The 13,592-nt window shown below is 38.5% G+C and overlaps 1 protein-coding gene across 1 annotated transcript; it reads right to left on the reverse strand.

The window, feature by feature from the left end:
• Window positions 1-6,596: 6,596 nt before the first annotated feature.
• Window positions 6,597-11,730, reverse strand: rwdd1 (RWD domain containing 1). The gene is made up of 7 exons (XM_041793750.1): window positions 11,538-11,730; window positions 9,827-9,892; window positions 9,612-9,742; window positions 8,763-8,906; window positions 8,352-8,484; window positions 8,059-8,121; window positions 6,597-6,957 (listed from the first exon to the last, which is right to left on the reverse strand). The coding sequence occupies exons 1-7, from the start codon at window positions 11,608-11,610 to the stop codon at window positions 6,845-6,847; spliced, it is 723 nt and encodes a 240-aa protein (XP_041649684.1). The 5' UTR covers window positions 11,611-11,730; the 3' UTR covers window positions 6,597-6,844.
• Between the last annotated feature and the right edge of the window lie 1,862 nt (window positions 11,731-13,592).

Raw genomic sequence — 13,592 nt, forward strand, 5'->3', positions numbered from 1 at the left:
TTTGAACTAATAAATTGTAATTTTATCTCAAATTTGAGCCTTTATACTTATCATTTTTACTTTTTTGAATTTCCAAATGATTTATCATCAGTGCTGGTTTTTTTTTTCATATTTTATCACTGGTGAAAATGAGGTTGACAGTTTATGGTTAAATGTTGACCCTGTTAGGATCTCAGGTTAGACCTAAATCCAGAATCCGGCCCCTGCAGTGATTGAGTTTGACACCCGTGCTCTATGTGGACCTAAACCTTCTGTCCCTGTAGTAGTGGGGCAGTCACCGCGCCTTATCCTCCTTTCTCTGTCTTCAAGCACAGGATCAGCCTGTGTCTGTTTGATCCGCTGATTCTACTCTCCTTTTTAAATGTTTTAACAGTTCCTGTCGTGTATCTAGATAGTCTGAACAGTCTTTAAATATGTTGTAGTCAAATATTCTAATATGGAAATGATCTCAACACGGTTTGTTTTTAGCTGGAACAAACTGAGTGAGCAGCTACTGGGCTACTATCAGATGTTACTGATTCTGTTTAATCCCAGATCACATTTAAACACATCTAAATTATATTTTTGTATTATTATTATAAAGGAGAAACATTTTGTATGTCAGTTTGAATTTTATTAAAGGCTAATAAAGAGTTTGTCTCGTCTGTGTACTCACTGTTAAATCGCTCTGTTGGTCCCTCTCTCTGTGGGTGGTAGGGCCATCAGTAGATCATCTCTCCACAACAGGGCCCAGAGTGGGTAAACCAGGAGAACCTGGAGATTTCCCTGTGGGCCGAGCGGGCGTGTAGTAAATCGATCAAACAGTTTTCAGAGAATTCAGTGTTTTAGTAGTGTTTCTCCTCAACAACTGCATCTCTTTCCCTTCATCTCTCTCGCACTGCATCTCCCATCCAGCTCACGACAGACAGACTCTTGGTCAGAAGGTCTGTCAATGTCCGTCTGCAGCTCGTGTGGGTCTTTGTAGGTTAATGTTCTGGTTTTGTTGTTTGATCTCTGTGTGTTGTCTGATTTTATGTATATTTTTAATTTATTAAGTGAATGCTTGATGTTCACTTTTATAACCTTCCAGGGACTACAGATGGAAATTAGCCTATGGCTACAATCTGGAACATTTACATGTCCATGTTCATTAACATGCACTTCCCCCGATAATAAATAAATAGAAAAGAAAGGATGGATAATAAAAGAGCAAAGGTGATGCTGAAAATGACTGAAAAACAAAGAGCTTTGGGAGGTGACACAGGTAAGTTAGCAGAGCCAGGTGTGCAACACAGAACACAACACAATTTGCAAGTTTATGGATGAATTCAGTAACCTTGCAAAACAGATGGATTTGCCTGTTTCTGTGTTTCTCACCAGTCTGAACCGTTTGAGCCCGGTCAGAAAGTGACAGGACCAATCAGCATTGAGGGGCAGTACTTTCAGGTGTAGCAGAGTCATGACATAAGCAAGCAGCGAGAAGAGTCCGGGGCAATTATGGTGGAGGACGTTAGTGTGGATGCTGCTAAAGCGCCAGTTTATCAGATGTTGACGACATTTCTTTGTTAAAAAAAGTATAAGAACAGCAGTGAGTTGTTTTCTTTTCAAAAAGGACAAAGTCATGGACTGACATGTCTACAGTCACCATGGTTTGTGTTATGCAGTTCTCTATGGAGTATACTCCTTAGTAGCAGCTATGTCGCGTGTTTTGTCGCTCTGATTGGCCCGTAAAGATGTGACAGAACGTTCTTCCAATCACCCTCTGAGTTTTTTTTTCAAAGGCTCTGCCCTTTCCCAAACGCCGTCTATGGGAGGTTTACCAGTGTCTGGTTAACAAAGAAAAGGATGGATAATAAAAGAACAAAGGTGTCACTGAAAATGATTGAAAAACAAAGAGATTTTTAAAATTTTAACAAACTCTTAATTTGACACAAGCATTCCAGGAGGAATTGGCACAGGTAAGTTAGCAGAGCCAGATGTGCAACACAGAACACAACACAATGAATTCAGTGAAGTGTAGTAGCCTGATGGGAACAATGGGAATAAGCTCTTTGAAAATGGTGGTATACCTTTGAACACTGAGGCCGTTTTTGTTGTCTAAATTTTTTGCTTGGCTAAATAAAACATGGAGTCCATGTATATTTTTAATCCTATTTGCACACTGCCCCCCATATTTTCATTGGGCATTGTTTATTCAGAGCAGGTTTGATTTTATGTGAATTTTCCCATCAGCCCAAGTCATTTAAATCAGTGGTTCTCAACTGGTGGGTCGGGACCCAAAAGTGGGTCGTGATTAGATGTTTGATAAAAAATGTCCTGAAGTCGTTATTGGGCGTACATCAATTCCTTTATTTTATCCTATTTTACTGTGAAATTGGGTAAATTTAAATGTTTGATCAGTACTTCAACTATTTTATCTCCTCTTCTTGCAATAAATGGCTACTTTTCTCATAATAATGAAGTAATTTCAAAAGATCTCTGGAAAACTGGCAAAAATGTACACATTATGATAAAGAAAGAGGGTATTAAATTTGTCAAATTTGTCCCTTTTCTTTTTTATATGAGCTGTTTTGGTCCAATCATGCTCCAAACTGCAACATATTCAATTATCTTAACATGTATTGTTGAAAATGTTTTGGAAACTTGGGTCGCCATCTGTCATAAGACAGACATGTGGGTCCTGAGGTCAGACCAGGTGAGAACCACTGCTTTAGATGGTTGATTAGTGAGGATCAGCATCAGTGCTTCCTTCTTGCTCACTCGCCCCCCTACCTCCCCTTCCTCTCTCTGAAACCTCACTTAAACACCCTGATTTGCCTGTGTATTACGGGAGATCAACCATGGAAATATAAGAGATAAAGGCATACATTTGTAGCCTACTCACAGGTTATAACAGACTGAATTAAAACATTCTGCATGCATCTCTCCAACTCGGCTCAGCGCTATGACGCATGAGCGTGTGCTGTATGAAGCTCTCTGTTAGGATGGATGGACCCAGAGTGATTAGAAAGGAGCGACAGAGCCACAGGCTTGCAGTATGAAACTGCAAACTCTGCAATGAAGGCAGATAAAAACGCAATGGACTTAGTGTGTAAGGGTTGACAATTTTTCAGATAAAGGACCCCCCCCCAAAAAAAATCTGAAAATAACGGACTGTGAGAACATGTAAAGACCTTAAGTGTGAACATCACTGAGGAAGAGTCATCATCACTAACACATAAAGCATGACAGAGGCCAGGTAGGAATCAGCGTTGTTCCTATAAAGAGGACAGTCTCCACCTGTTCTACATGAAAAGTGCTGAAAAAAAAACCAATAATTGAGCAATTTATAAATTCATCTGACTTGGCGAAAGATGATTGAAAAATAAAAACTATGTTGGGAAGATTTATAAAACTGTAAAACCTTTCCTTGGTGATATTGATGAAATAATTCTATTGTAAGTCATAATTATAAGATAGTCATGATTCATGTGATCAAATTAGTTTGCATATTGTGAGTTGTGTTTACCCAAACATCTTTATACTTTTCAAACTGATTAACTGTAGAGAAATTCACAATAAAACCCCTCCAGTAAAAGGTTGTGTTGTGGGCTGGTCTGAACCACGAAACTCCAGGAACTGACAACGAGCCCAACGGTCCTACAGATCAGAAAGAGTAGTTACGATGGGAACTTCTGCATTCTTTAGGTATCAGGATTTTTAGCTCGGTTCAAGAAAAGCCAGCTTTTTCACCTCCGAAACCTCTCTTCTTTTCAGCCAAGTTTACAGTGTATTTCACGTCACAAACATGTATGCATGTTTTTTTCTCATGTTGTGCTTGTGTTTTTTCAATGTTTGAAAATTTCTAAAAAAAATCATGCAGGCTGGAGAAAACTAGCTCCAGCTGGGCCTAGGAGAAAATACTGAGCCTTTACTAACTCTGTAGCAGGGGTGTCAAACTCAATCACTGCAGGGGTCGGATTCTGGATTTAGGTCTAACCTGAGAGCCTAACAGGGTCAGCATTTAACCATAAACTGTCGACCTCATTTTCACCAGTAATAAAATATGAAAAAACAATCAAACAAACAAACAAACAAAAAACAAAAAACATCATCATTTGGAAATTCAAAAAAGTAAAAAAGATAAGTTTAAAGGCTCAAATCTGAGATAAAAACTCCAATTTATTAGTTCAAAAGATAAGAACACGATATTGAAAATAGAAAAATAATGTTTTTAAAGAGCAAATATACAAGGAGGAAGTCAAAATATGACTTAAAAATTTAAATTGCAAGTCTGATTGGTCCAAATATGGGATTAAAAAGCCAAAATTAGAAGTTGAAAGTGTCAAAATATGAGCTAGAATTCAAAATGATAACTTAAAAAGTTAAAAATGTGATTTAAATTCAAAAGTGGGCGTGTAAAAGGTCGAAATATGATATAAAAAGTAAAAACGATTAATTTAAAATGTCAAAATATGATAACAAATTGATACTATGTGTTTAAGTCATAATATGGGATCAAAAAGCCAAAGTAAGGAGTTGAAAAGTTCAAAATATGACTTAAAATTTAAAATTGGGAATCTAAGAGATAAAAACGTGACATAAAGTAAAAATTATGAGTTGAAAAGGTCAAAGAATGAAGTGAAAAGTCAAAATCATAAGTATGAGTCGTAATCTTGAGATGCAAAATTGAAAATATGAAATAAAACAAATTATTTCCCCCCCATGTTCTTGACTTTTTATGAAATCTTTCTTACTCTTTTATTTTTCAGATTTTTATGCCTTGACAAGGATATTTTAAATAATCAAGTTGAAGTTTACATTTTTTTTAAAGGTTTATTTTTGTGCCTTTATTTGATAGAGGAGGATAGTGGATAGAGTTGGAAACAGGGATGAGAGCAGGGGAAAGACATGCGGTGAAGGGCCTCAGGCCGGGTTTGAACCTGGGCCGTCCGTGTACATGGGGCATGCGCCTTAGCCACTGGGCTACCTGCACCCCAAAGTTTACATTTTTATACTAGAGGAAATCTGCAGAGCTCATACTGGTGGGCCAGTAATAATACAAATATGATGTGATCTTGTAGGATGGATATAATTGTTCCAGGGGCCGGATTTGGCCCCTGGGCCTTGAGTTTGACACCTGTGCTCTATAGCAACAAAAAGGAAAAGAATAAAGGAAACGGCTCTCAATCGGGACCCAGCTCCTGTCATTCATGTAGGAGGCAGCTCTTTGAACCAGCTCCAGCCTGGAGAGGCTAAGTGATCCGGGAGAATTCCTGGTGGGCCGGATTGCGAGGAGCAGCGTACAGCGACAATAACTAGATCATAAAGTTTGCACTCACAAGGCATGGGCACAAGCTGTTGTTCGGGCAGCATTTCCCTTCTCAATCATCGACTCGCTCTCATCTCTGCAACACTCTCCGACCAACGTGAGATCTGTCCATTTCCCCCGTTTGAACTACTCCGCAACAAATCATTTCAAATGTAAGCATTCATACCCAACACTAGTAATGCTGGTAGACCGTTTGGCCTTACTAGTCGATCTAGAAACACTTTACTAGAAAGGCCTCATCAGGTTCTAGTAGGCCAAAATAGAGTACTAGAACTGAAAAATTAGAGTACAGTGGTTTATATCTGTGGTTCTCAACCTTGGGATCGGGACCCCCATGGGGGTCATGAGTAACTGAGAGATGGTCTCCAGCTGCCCTAAATAAAAACAAAATATATTTTTTAAAATTACACTGTTGCCACTTTACACCAATTCTTTTTACCCCTTTTCATCATTTTCCCACCAATTTTAACACATTTCTGCCATTTAGCATGTACTTTTGTCAGTTTTAAACCTCTTCCACCACTTTTTTTCCTGCCTGTTTTTGCCACTTCTAAACCAATTCTGGCCACTTAAGCTTAATTTTTGCCTCCGTTGACCCATTATTGCTACTATTAACCCCCTTCAAACCACTTTTTACACCCTTTTTAATCCCATTTCGCCATGTAAAATGTCTGAGTTTAATTAATTTCTGCCAATGTTTTCCTATTGTTTCTTTCTCGGTTAACCCTTTTTTGCCAGTTTTTACAAATTTTCATCCTATTTTACCAAATTTCAACCCATTTTTGCCAATTTAAAGCCATTTCAGCCACTTTTTAACTTCATTTTACCACTATATATGCCCATTTTTGCCTCTTTTTTGCCATTTTTGTCAAATTTTTGCCACTTCCAACCCATTTCTGCTACTTTTAAAATCCAATTTCACTATCCTTTCCACTGTTTTTTTGCCATTATTAAGCCATTGTAGCAATTTTAAACCATTTTAATGATTTTTTAACAAAAGAGATTTACATTTTTAAGAAGGCTATTTACTTCCGGTTTAGTGAGGTCCCTGGTCTCTGGTACCTTGTTTTGGGATCGCGGCCTGAAAAGGTTGAGAACCACCGGTTTATATTACCCATATCAAATAAATGCGTAAAGGTCTTCCAATAGTCATAGTTTCATTAGTTTCTGTTCTGCTGTGAGATTAGGCGATTAAATCTCTATAATTGTTAAATATTTGAGTTTTACACATCTAAACTAGTGCTGTCCATTCATGTTTCTTCTTTAATTTGCCTTTTTCAGAGTGTGAAGGGATCACATTTAACAGTGACTGTAAAAGAGTGATTTATTCATTTGTTGGCTTTCATGTATGTGAACACTCTAGTCTTCCTTGGACTTGTTAGCTGAGACTGTAGCGCCCCCTGCTGGTCAAACATCAGCTCTTCAAACATACATATGAACAGTCATGGTTGTTGTCTTTGTCATCCTCTCTCCAGCTGCACAGAGTCTTTTCAGAATAAAAGCAGCAGTTGGATTAAAGGCTTCCACTTCAGTCCAATCAGTCCTGGTCCTGGTTTAGTCCTCATCACTGCCCATTTCTAACGGGTCAAAGTCTGGGTCATCCTCGTCCAGGTCCAAGTCCTCGATCTCTTGGAACAACGATTCATCCACTTCCACATTGTTTCCACCTGTAGAGGAAGAATAAATGTTGAGTCACTGAGCTGAAGAGCCAGTTTACATCTCTGTAGAGAATTTAGAGACATAACATTCCTCTCTAACAGCTCTGACTCTGCGCAGGTCCTCTAATGTCAGACGTTTATAATGCATTTACACAAGTGGAACCCGCTAACTCAGCTCTGTTCATGTACCAGGGTATACAACCCCAATTCCAAAAAAGTTGGGTCGCTATGAAATGTAAATAAAAACGGAAGTCAGTGATTGTCATAAATCAATATCCTAACCCTTATTCACAGTAGAACATAAACATCAGACGTTTATCTGAGACATTTTACCATTTCCTGAAAATATTAGCTCATTTAAACTTGATGGCAGCGACACGTCTCAAAAAAGTAAGGACAGGGTCATGTTTACCATTGTGAAGCATCTCCTCTTCTTATAACAACAGTCTGTAAACATCTAGGAAGTGAGGAGACCAGCTGATGGATTTTGTGGAGAGGAATATTGTCCCATTCTTGTATGATGTAGAGTTCTAGCTGCTCTACAGTCCCGGGTCTTCTTCACTGGATTTTTTCCTTTTCTATTGGTGAAAGGTCTGGACTGCAGGCAGACCAGTTCAGGACCTGGACTCTTTTACTGTGAAGCCATGCTGTTGTGATGGATGTGGTATGTGGTTTAGCATTGACTTGCTGAAATAGTCAAGGCCTCCTTGAAAGCACAGATCAGTAAATCTCTGCCCATCTTTACTTCTGAGAGACTCTGCCTCCCTAAAATGCTCCTTTTATACCCTGCCATCTTACTAACCTGTTGACAGTTCACCTAATTAGTTGTAAAACGCTCCTCTGGCTGTATTTCATTATTATTGCTTAGTTTTCCAGCTTTTCGTTGCCCCTACTTTTTTGAGATGTGGTGTTGTCCTCAAATTCAGAAGGAGCTAATATTTTTCATGAAATGGTAAAATTATGTCCTAATGTGAATAAAATATGTGTTTTTGAGATTTGACAATCATTGGCTTCTGTTTTTATCTACATTTTACACAGTGATCCAACTTTTATGGAATTGAGGCAGTATGAACCCCATCATCAGCAGCAGTTTCACACAAACAGTTGTACCGTCTTCAAGGAACTGGATGTCTGAGGTGTCCAGGTTGTGATCCGTCTCGAACAGCTGTTTACCTGAGGAGGAAAGATCACATGATCTTAACTTTAGTTATTTAAATATTTAACTTTCAACACCTTCATTATCTAAATAATTTACTTTCATCACTGTTATTAACTAAATAATTAACTTTCTTCACTTTAATTATCTAAATAATTAACTTTCTTCACTTTACACATTTTAATAATTAACTAAATGTAAAATGATTAGCGATCTCGTTTGTTTCAGAGACTGAAGCTGAGGTTACCAGTGAGTTTTGATTTCCCGCCCTGCTCTTCCTCTTTCTGTCGTTTCCTCCTCAGCTCCACCATCTCCTGCTCAAACTTGGCTTTCCATGCCAGGAAGTTCTCAATAGTGACCACGGTGCCCTGGAACGCTTTCTGTTTAACACAGACACCAATACCAACCATCATCATCATCATCAACATCATCAGACAACCCTAGAGTATTTTCAACCTTTACCCAAATCTTGCAAAGAGGAATGAATGGTCTTCAAGGCTGATTTAACAAGGATCAACATTAAACTAGAGCTCAGAAATATGACTGATTTTAACCATAGATTATTGATCAATCACATTAATGATAGATTATTGGTCAATCACTTTACAGATAGATTATTGACCAATCACTTTACTATAAACCGGTTCCTTGTTCTAACCTTCTCTGCTTCCTCTGCCTCTTTCTCTTTCCGCCGTTTTTCTTCTTCTTGTCTGTTCTTCATCACGTCCACGATTTCATTGAGTTTCTCCTGAACGGCTGTGACCAGCGTGAAGATCATCACCATGCCCAGGTTCTCCTCCGCCTGCAGAGATAGAGAGCACACGCACATTTCTGTTTTAAATTTAAAGAAACAAGGACATATCAAACACGTTTCACACACAGCTGAGTGGAAGCTTGTTACACACCAGATGATCCTCAAATCATATTTATTGTTAAAAACTGTGGTAGACTGCTGATGTGAGGACAGTTTTGCTGTTTTTAAACATTATAATCTTCGATTAGACAGACGGTGAGATCACACAGCTTCTGTCTCTAGTGATGATTTCACAGTGGAAATTTCACAGACATGAGATCTCACAGAAACTTAGGATCAAACATGACTTCAGAAGGAAAACAAACATGGAGGATGATCAACATCCTCAGCCGGTTGATATCCCATCTGAATACAGGCAAAGTTGATCAGCACTTCACTTAAGCTGCAAATTCATTCAGTACTGTGTGAGTATAGTCTGACAGCCACTAGACAACTTTATCTCCATTTCCTAGACTAAACTAGAGCTAAACCATGCTGTTCCTACAAGATGCTGTCACTAAATAAAAGATAAATAAAGGTTAAACATTATACATCGTAGCCTTTTGTGACTTATCATTCTGTGTATGGCAGGGCCTGAATTTTGACGGTTGCAGGAATCGTGCACAAAATGTTAATTTCCTCCAAGTCTCCCTCTTATAATCCCACACAAAACTATTAGACAATCATTTTACATTATCTGTGGTTCATACCAACCTGCTGCTGCAGTAAAGTGAGGATGTCGTCCACATCACTGTCCTCCAAGTTTTCCTGGGAGTGAATCTCCCACAGCGGAGCCTCGTCTGGATATTTCTCTACATACGTGAACTTTAGTGTCGTTTCCACAGCTGCAGGTAGAAAACAGCATTAAAACACAAACCAAATATTCACTGGGTGATAGAATGAATATACACTAACATCAGTGGACTCACTCTCTCCATTTTCTCCTGCATCTGAAGTCACCGTGATTGTGAAACTGGTGGGATCATCTGAAAGAACTACACAGACACAAAGTAATGTTAGAGTCTCTGCAGGTTGTTGTTTGATCAACATGACTGCACCATGAGCAAACAACATTTCTGTTTACAAAGGAAAAAGTAACTCAATCAAACTACATCCTAAATCAGTGCCCCCTAAACCTGATAATTGGTTGTTCCATCCTTGGCGTTTGTGATAACTGTCAATGAGTCTCTCACATCACTGTGGAGGAATTTTTGCCCACTCCTCTTTGCAGAATTGTTTTAAGTCAGCCACATTGGAGGGTTTTCCAGCATGAACTGCCTGTTTAAGGTCACACCACAGCATCTCAATCAGATGTAAGTCCAGACTTTCACTTGACCACTCCAAAACCTTCATTAAGGTTTTTTAGTCCATTCAGGCATGGACTGGCTGGTGTGTTTGGAATCACTGTCCTGCTAAATAACAAAAGTGCGCTTGAGTTTGAGGTCATGAGCTGAAGGCCGAACATTCTCCTTCGGGATTCTCAATCAATTACAGCAAGTGGTCCAGGTCCTGGTCCAGACCATCACACCACCACCACTATGTTTGACTGCTGGTCTGATGTTCTTCTGATGAAATGTGTTAGTTAAGTCCAGATGGAACGGGACACACACCTTCCACAAAGTTCAACTTTTGTTGAAAAGACCAAAAGTCTTGGGGATCATCAGGATGTTTTTAGCCAAATGTGAGGCGAGCCGTTGTGTTCCTATTGGTCAGCAGTGGTTTTCACCTTGGAACTATCCCATGATGCCATTAATGCCCGGACTCTTTCTTATGGTTGAATCATGAACACTGACCATAGCTGATTTAGGTGAGGTCTGCAGGTCTTTGGATGTTGTTCTGGGTTCTTTTGGGACCTCCTGAATGAGTCATCCATGCACTCTTGGAGTCATTTTGCTTGGCCGACCACTCCTGGGAAGGTTCACCACTGTTCATAGTTTGCTCCATTTGTGGATAATGGCTCTCAGGGTGGTTGGCTGGAGTCACAAAGTGTTAGAAATGTCTTTGTAACCCTTTCCAGACTGATAGATGTCAGTGACTAAACTAAGATTTATAAAACAATGTGGCTAATCAGATTTAACTCATGATTTAACAACAGGGGGCTGACTTTTTACATAGGGCCAGGTGGGGCTGGATGGCTGTTTTCCCTTATTAATGATATCCTCATTTAAAAAGTGGCTTTTGTAATTACTCAGGTTATCTTTGTCTGATAGTAAAATTGGTTTAAAGATCTAATACATTCACAGCTCTGTAAATTCCCCAGAAATAACTCTCCAAGAAAGGTAGCAAACTTAAGTTTTAACATACATTCATGGTGAATTGTAAAGACGAGCTCCAGAATATGAAACAACTTTAACATTTACCGTCTACTTCTGTAATTTCTGCCTGTTCTCGCTGAGTTGTGAACACTTTTCCCAGATGTAGTTTAGGGATATTTGATAAAGTCAACGTCTCCTTTTACAGCTGCCTGTCTGACTTTGAATGGACTAACATTGCAGCATTAACAGAGACCTTTTCTGTTTCTACAGTAATACTATGACTATCTATGTCTGAGTAACCCTCGTTAGAGTCTGAAACCAAAGCTAACTACCGTCCCCTCTCCATGCTAGCATGTTAGCTCTCTCAGCTTTTAAGAACTCGGACCTGTGAAGGAGTCGGGGTAGATGGACTCGATGGCTTCTAGTTCGTTCCTCTGTTCCTCGGCGTAGTCCGTCATGTTCGGGTCTCTGACAGGTGTCTACAGGTAGAAAAAACCATCACCGCTAACCTCCAGGCTAGCAGACTTACAGGCTAACGCTGCGTGTTCACCGGCCCCGAGCACAGCGATGATGTCGGCATTCGACCTCTTTAGTCTGATAACGGTGCATGTCCATCTCTGTACGTAATTAGCCTAATTAATAAAATATCTACAGCACTGATATATTACTATAATAGATTCAATAAAATAAACTAATTCTCTCTTTTTAAGTCATTAGCTTTTCATCTACACGGATGTTACAGGGCCGACGTCACACATCTGATATCTACTGCTTCTGTCTGCTTAAAAAAAGGCCATCTTTTTAAAATTAACTTTATTGACACTAAGGTGTGACGACACCAAAGTTTTCGCTCTGTATAAAAGATTTCTGTGTATGTTTTTTCCTCAGAATTCTGAGATCAAATCAACAATTCTGAAGTTAGAGTCAGACTACTTATATTATAATCACAATTCTCAGATTAGAATTAAAAGTCTGCTATCAAATTCAGAACCCTGAGATCAAATAAAAGTCACATTTTTAGAGGAAAAATTAGAATTCTGACTTTAAAGTTGGCATCCCTACATGTGCCCAGGTGTTATAAGGAATCAAGCAAGGAATCGTGAGATAAAGTTGGAATTCTAAGATTAAAACCAGAGATTGTGTTGTTGTCAGAATTCCAACTTTAATCTCAGAATTCAGATTTTCTTCTAAGAATTTGAAAAAAAAAAAGTTGGACCTAAGGGGGGACAAATGGTGGCTCTTATCCTTTTCTGTCAAAAAAAACAAACAAAACAAAACAAAAAACAAACAAACAAACAAACAAAACAAAACAAAAAAAAAAAAAAACAAACAAACAAAAAAACCCCCACAGAAGCATGCTAATTTAATCTGACACTCTCTCTGAAATATATAATAATTAATTTGCTTCCTCTGGGACAATTAACAGATGAACAAATCATTTCTCTTGGAAATATTCTGTCCAAGAACATGTAATAGTACCAATCATTGATGCTGTGTAAATGAATGAATACAACAAAACACATGTTCAAACCTTATTCAAAAGATATAAAGTTCATTATTGTACCTTAAAAGAATATATTTGATACTGAAACATTTTTAGGTGTGTCAGTATAGACTCTTCACTGACTGTTTTAAAAATTTCATCAATCTAGGGATTCAATCTAGGACTAATATCAAACCCATATACTGGATTATTAATCTGAATACACAGCTCCATCCTCCATCACTAAGACAAGATATAAATGATCTAGGACAGTGGTTTTCAAAGTGTGAGGTGGGCCTCACCTGGGGGCCGCCACAAGGCTTCAGGGGAGGCATGGAGCCATAAACCTAAAAATTTGATTTTTCTTTGTGAACCTCTGCTATGCATTGAGCAAAATGAATAGACTTATAGTTACTTTAGTGACTATGCTATAGAGCAGTGTTACTCAACCAAAGAGCCAAATGTTTAAAAAAATACCTTTGCAAGAGCCACAATCTAAGAGGTAAAAAGTGGCAAAATGGGTTGAAGTAGCAATAAAAATAGGTTCAAGGTGGCAAAGTGGTCAAAAAGCAACAAAAAATGGGTGAAAAGGGGTGAAAATGGGGAGACAAAGCGGAAAAATGGTCAGAAAGTAGCAGAAATGGATGAAAAGTGGCAAAATAATGAGTGGACTCACTCAAAAATGGGCAAAAAAGAGGAAACAAGTGGTACATAATGGCAAAGGGTAGTTTTAATGGGCAAAAAGTGGCAAAAAAATAATTAGAAATGGACAAGAAAAGGGATAAAAGTGGCAAAAAATTGTGAAAAAATGGCAAAAACAATTGTGTAAAAGGGCAACAATTGGGAAAAAAGGAAACAAGTGGTATTAAATGGCAATCGGCAGCTTAAACAGATAAAAAGTGGCAAAAAAATGTAAAAAGAAAATAGGGCAAAAAATGGGGATAAAAGTGGCTAAAA

The sequence above is a fragment of the Cheilinus undulatus genome, linkage group 8 (assembly GCF_018320785.1).
Source record: "Cheilinus undulatus linkage group 8, ASM1832078v1, whole genome shotgun sequence".
NCBI lineage: Eukaryota > Metazoa > Chordata > Actinopteri > Labriformes > Labridae > Cheilinus > Cheilinus undulatus.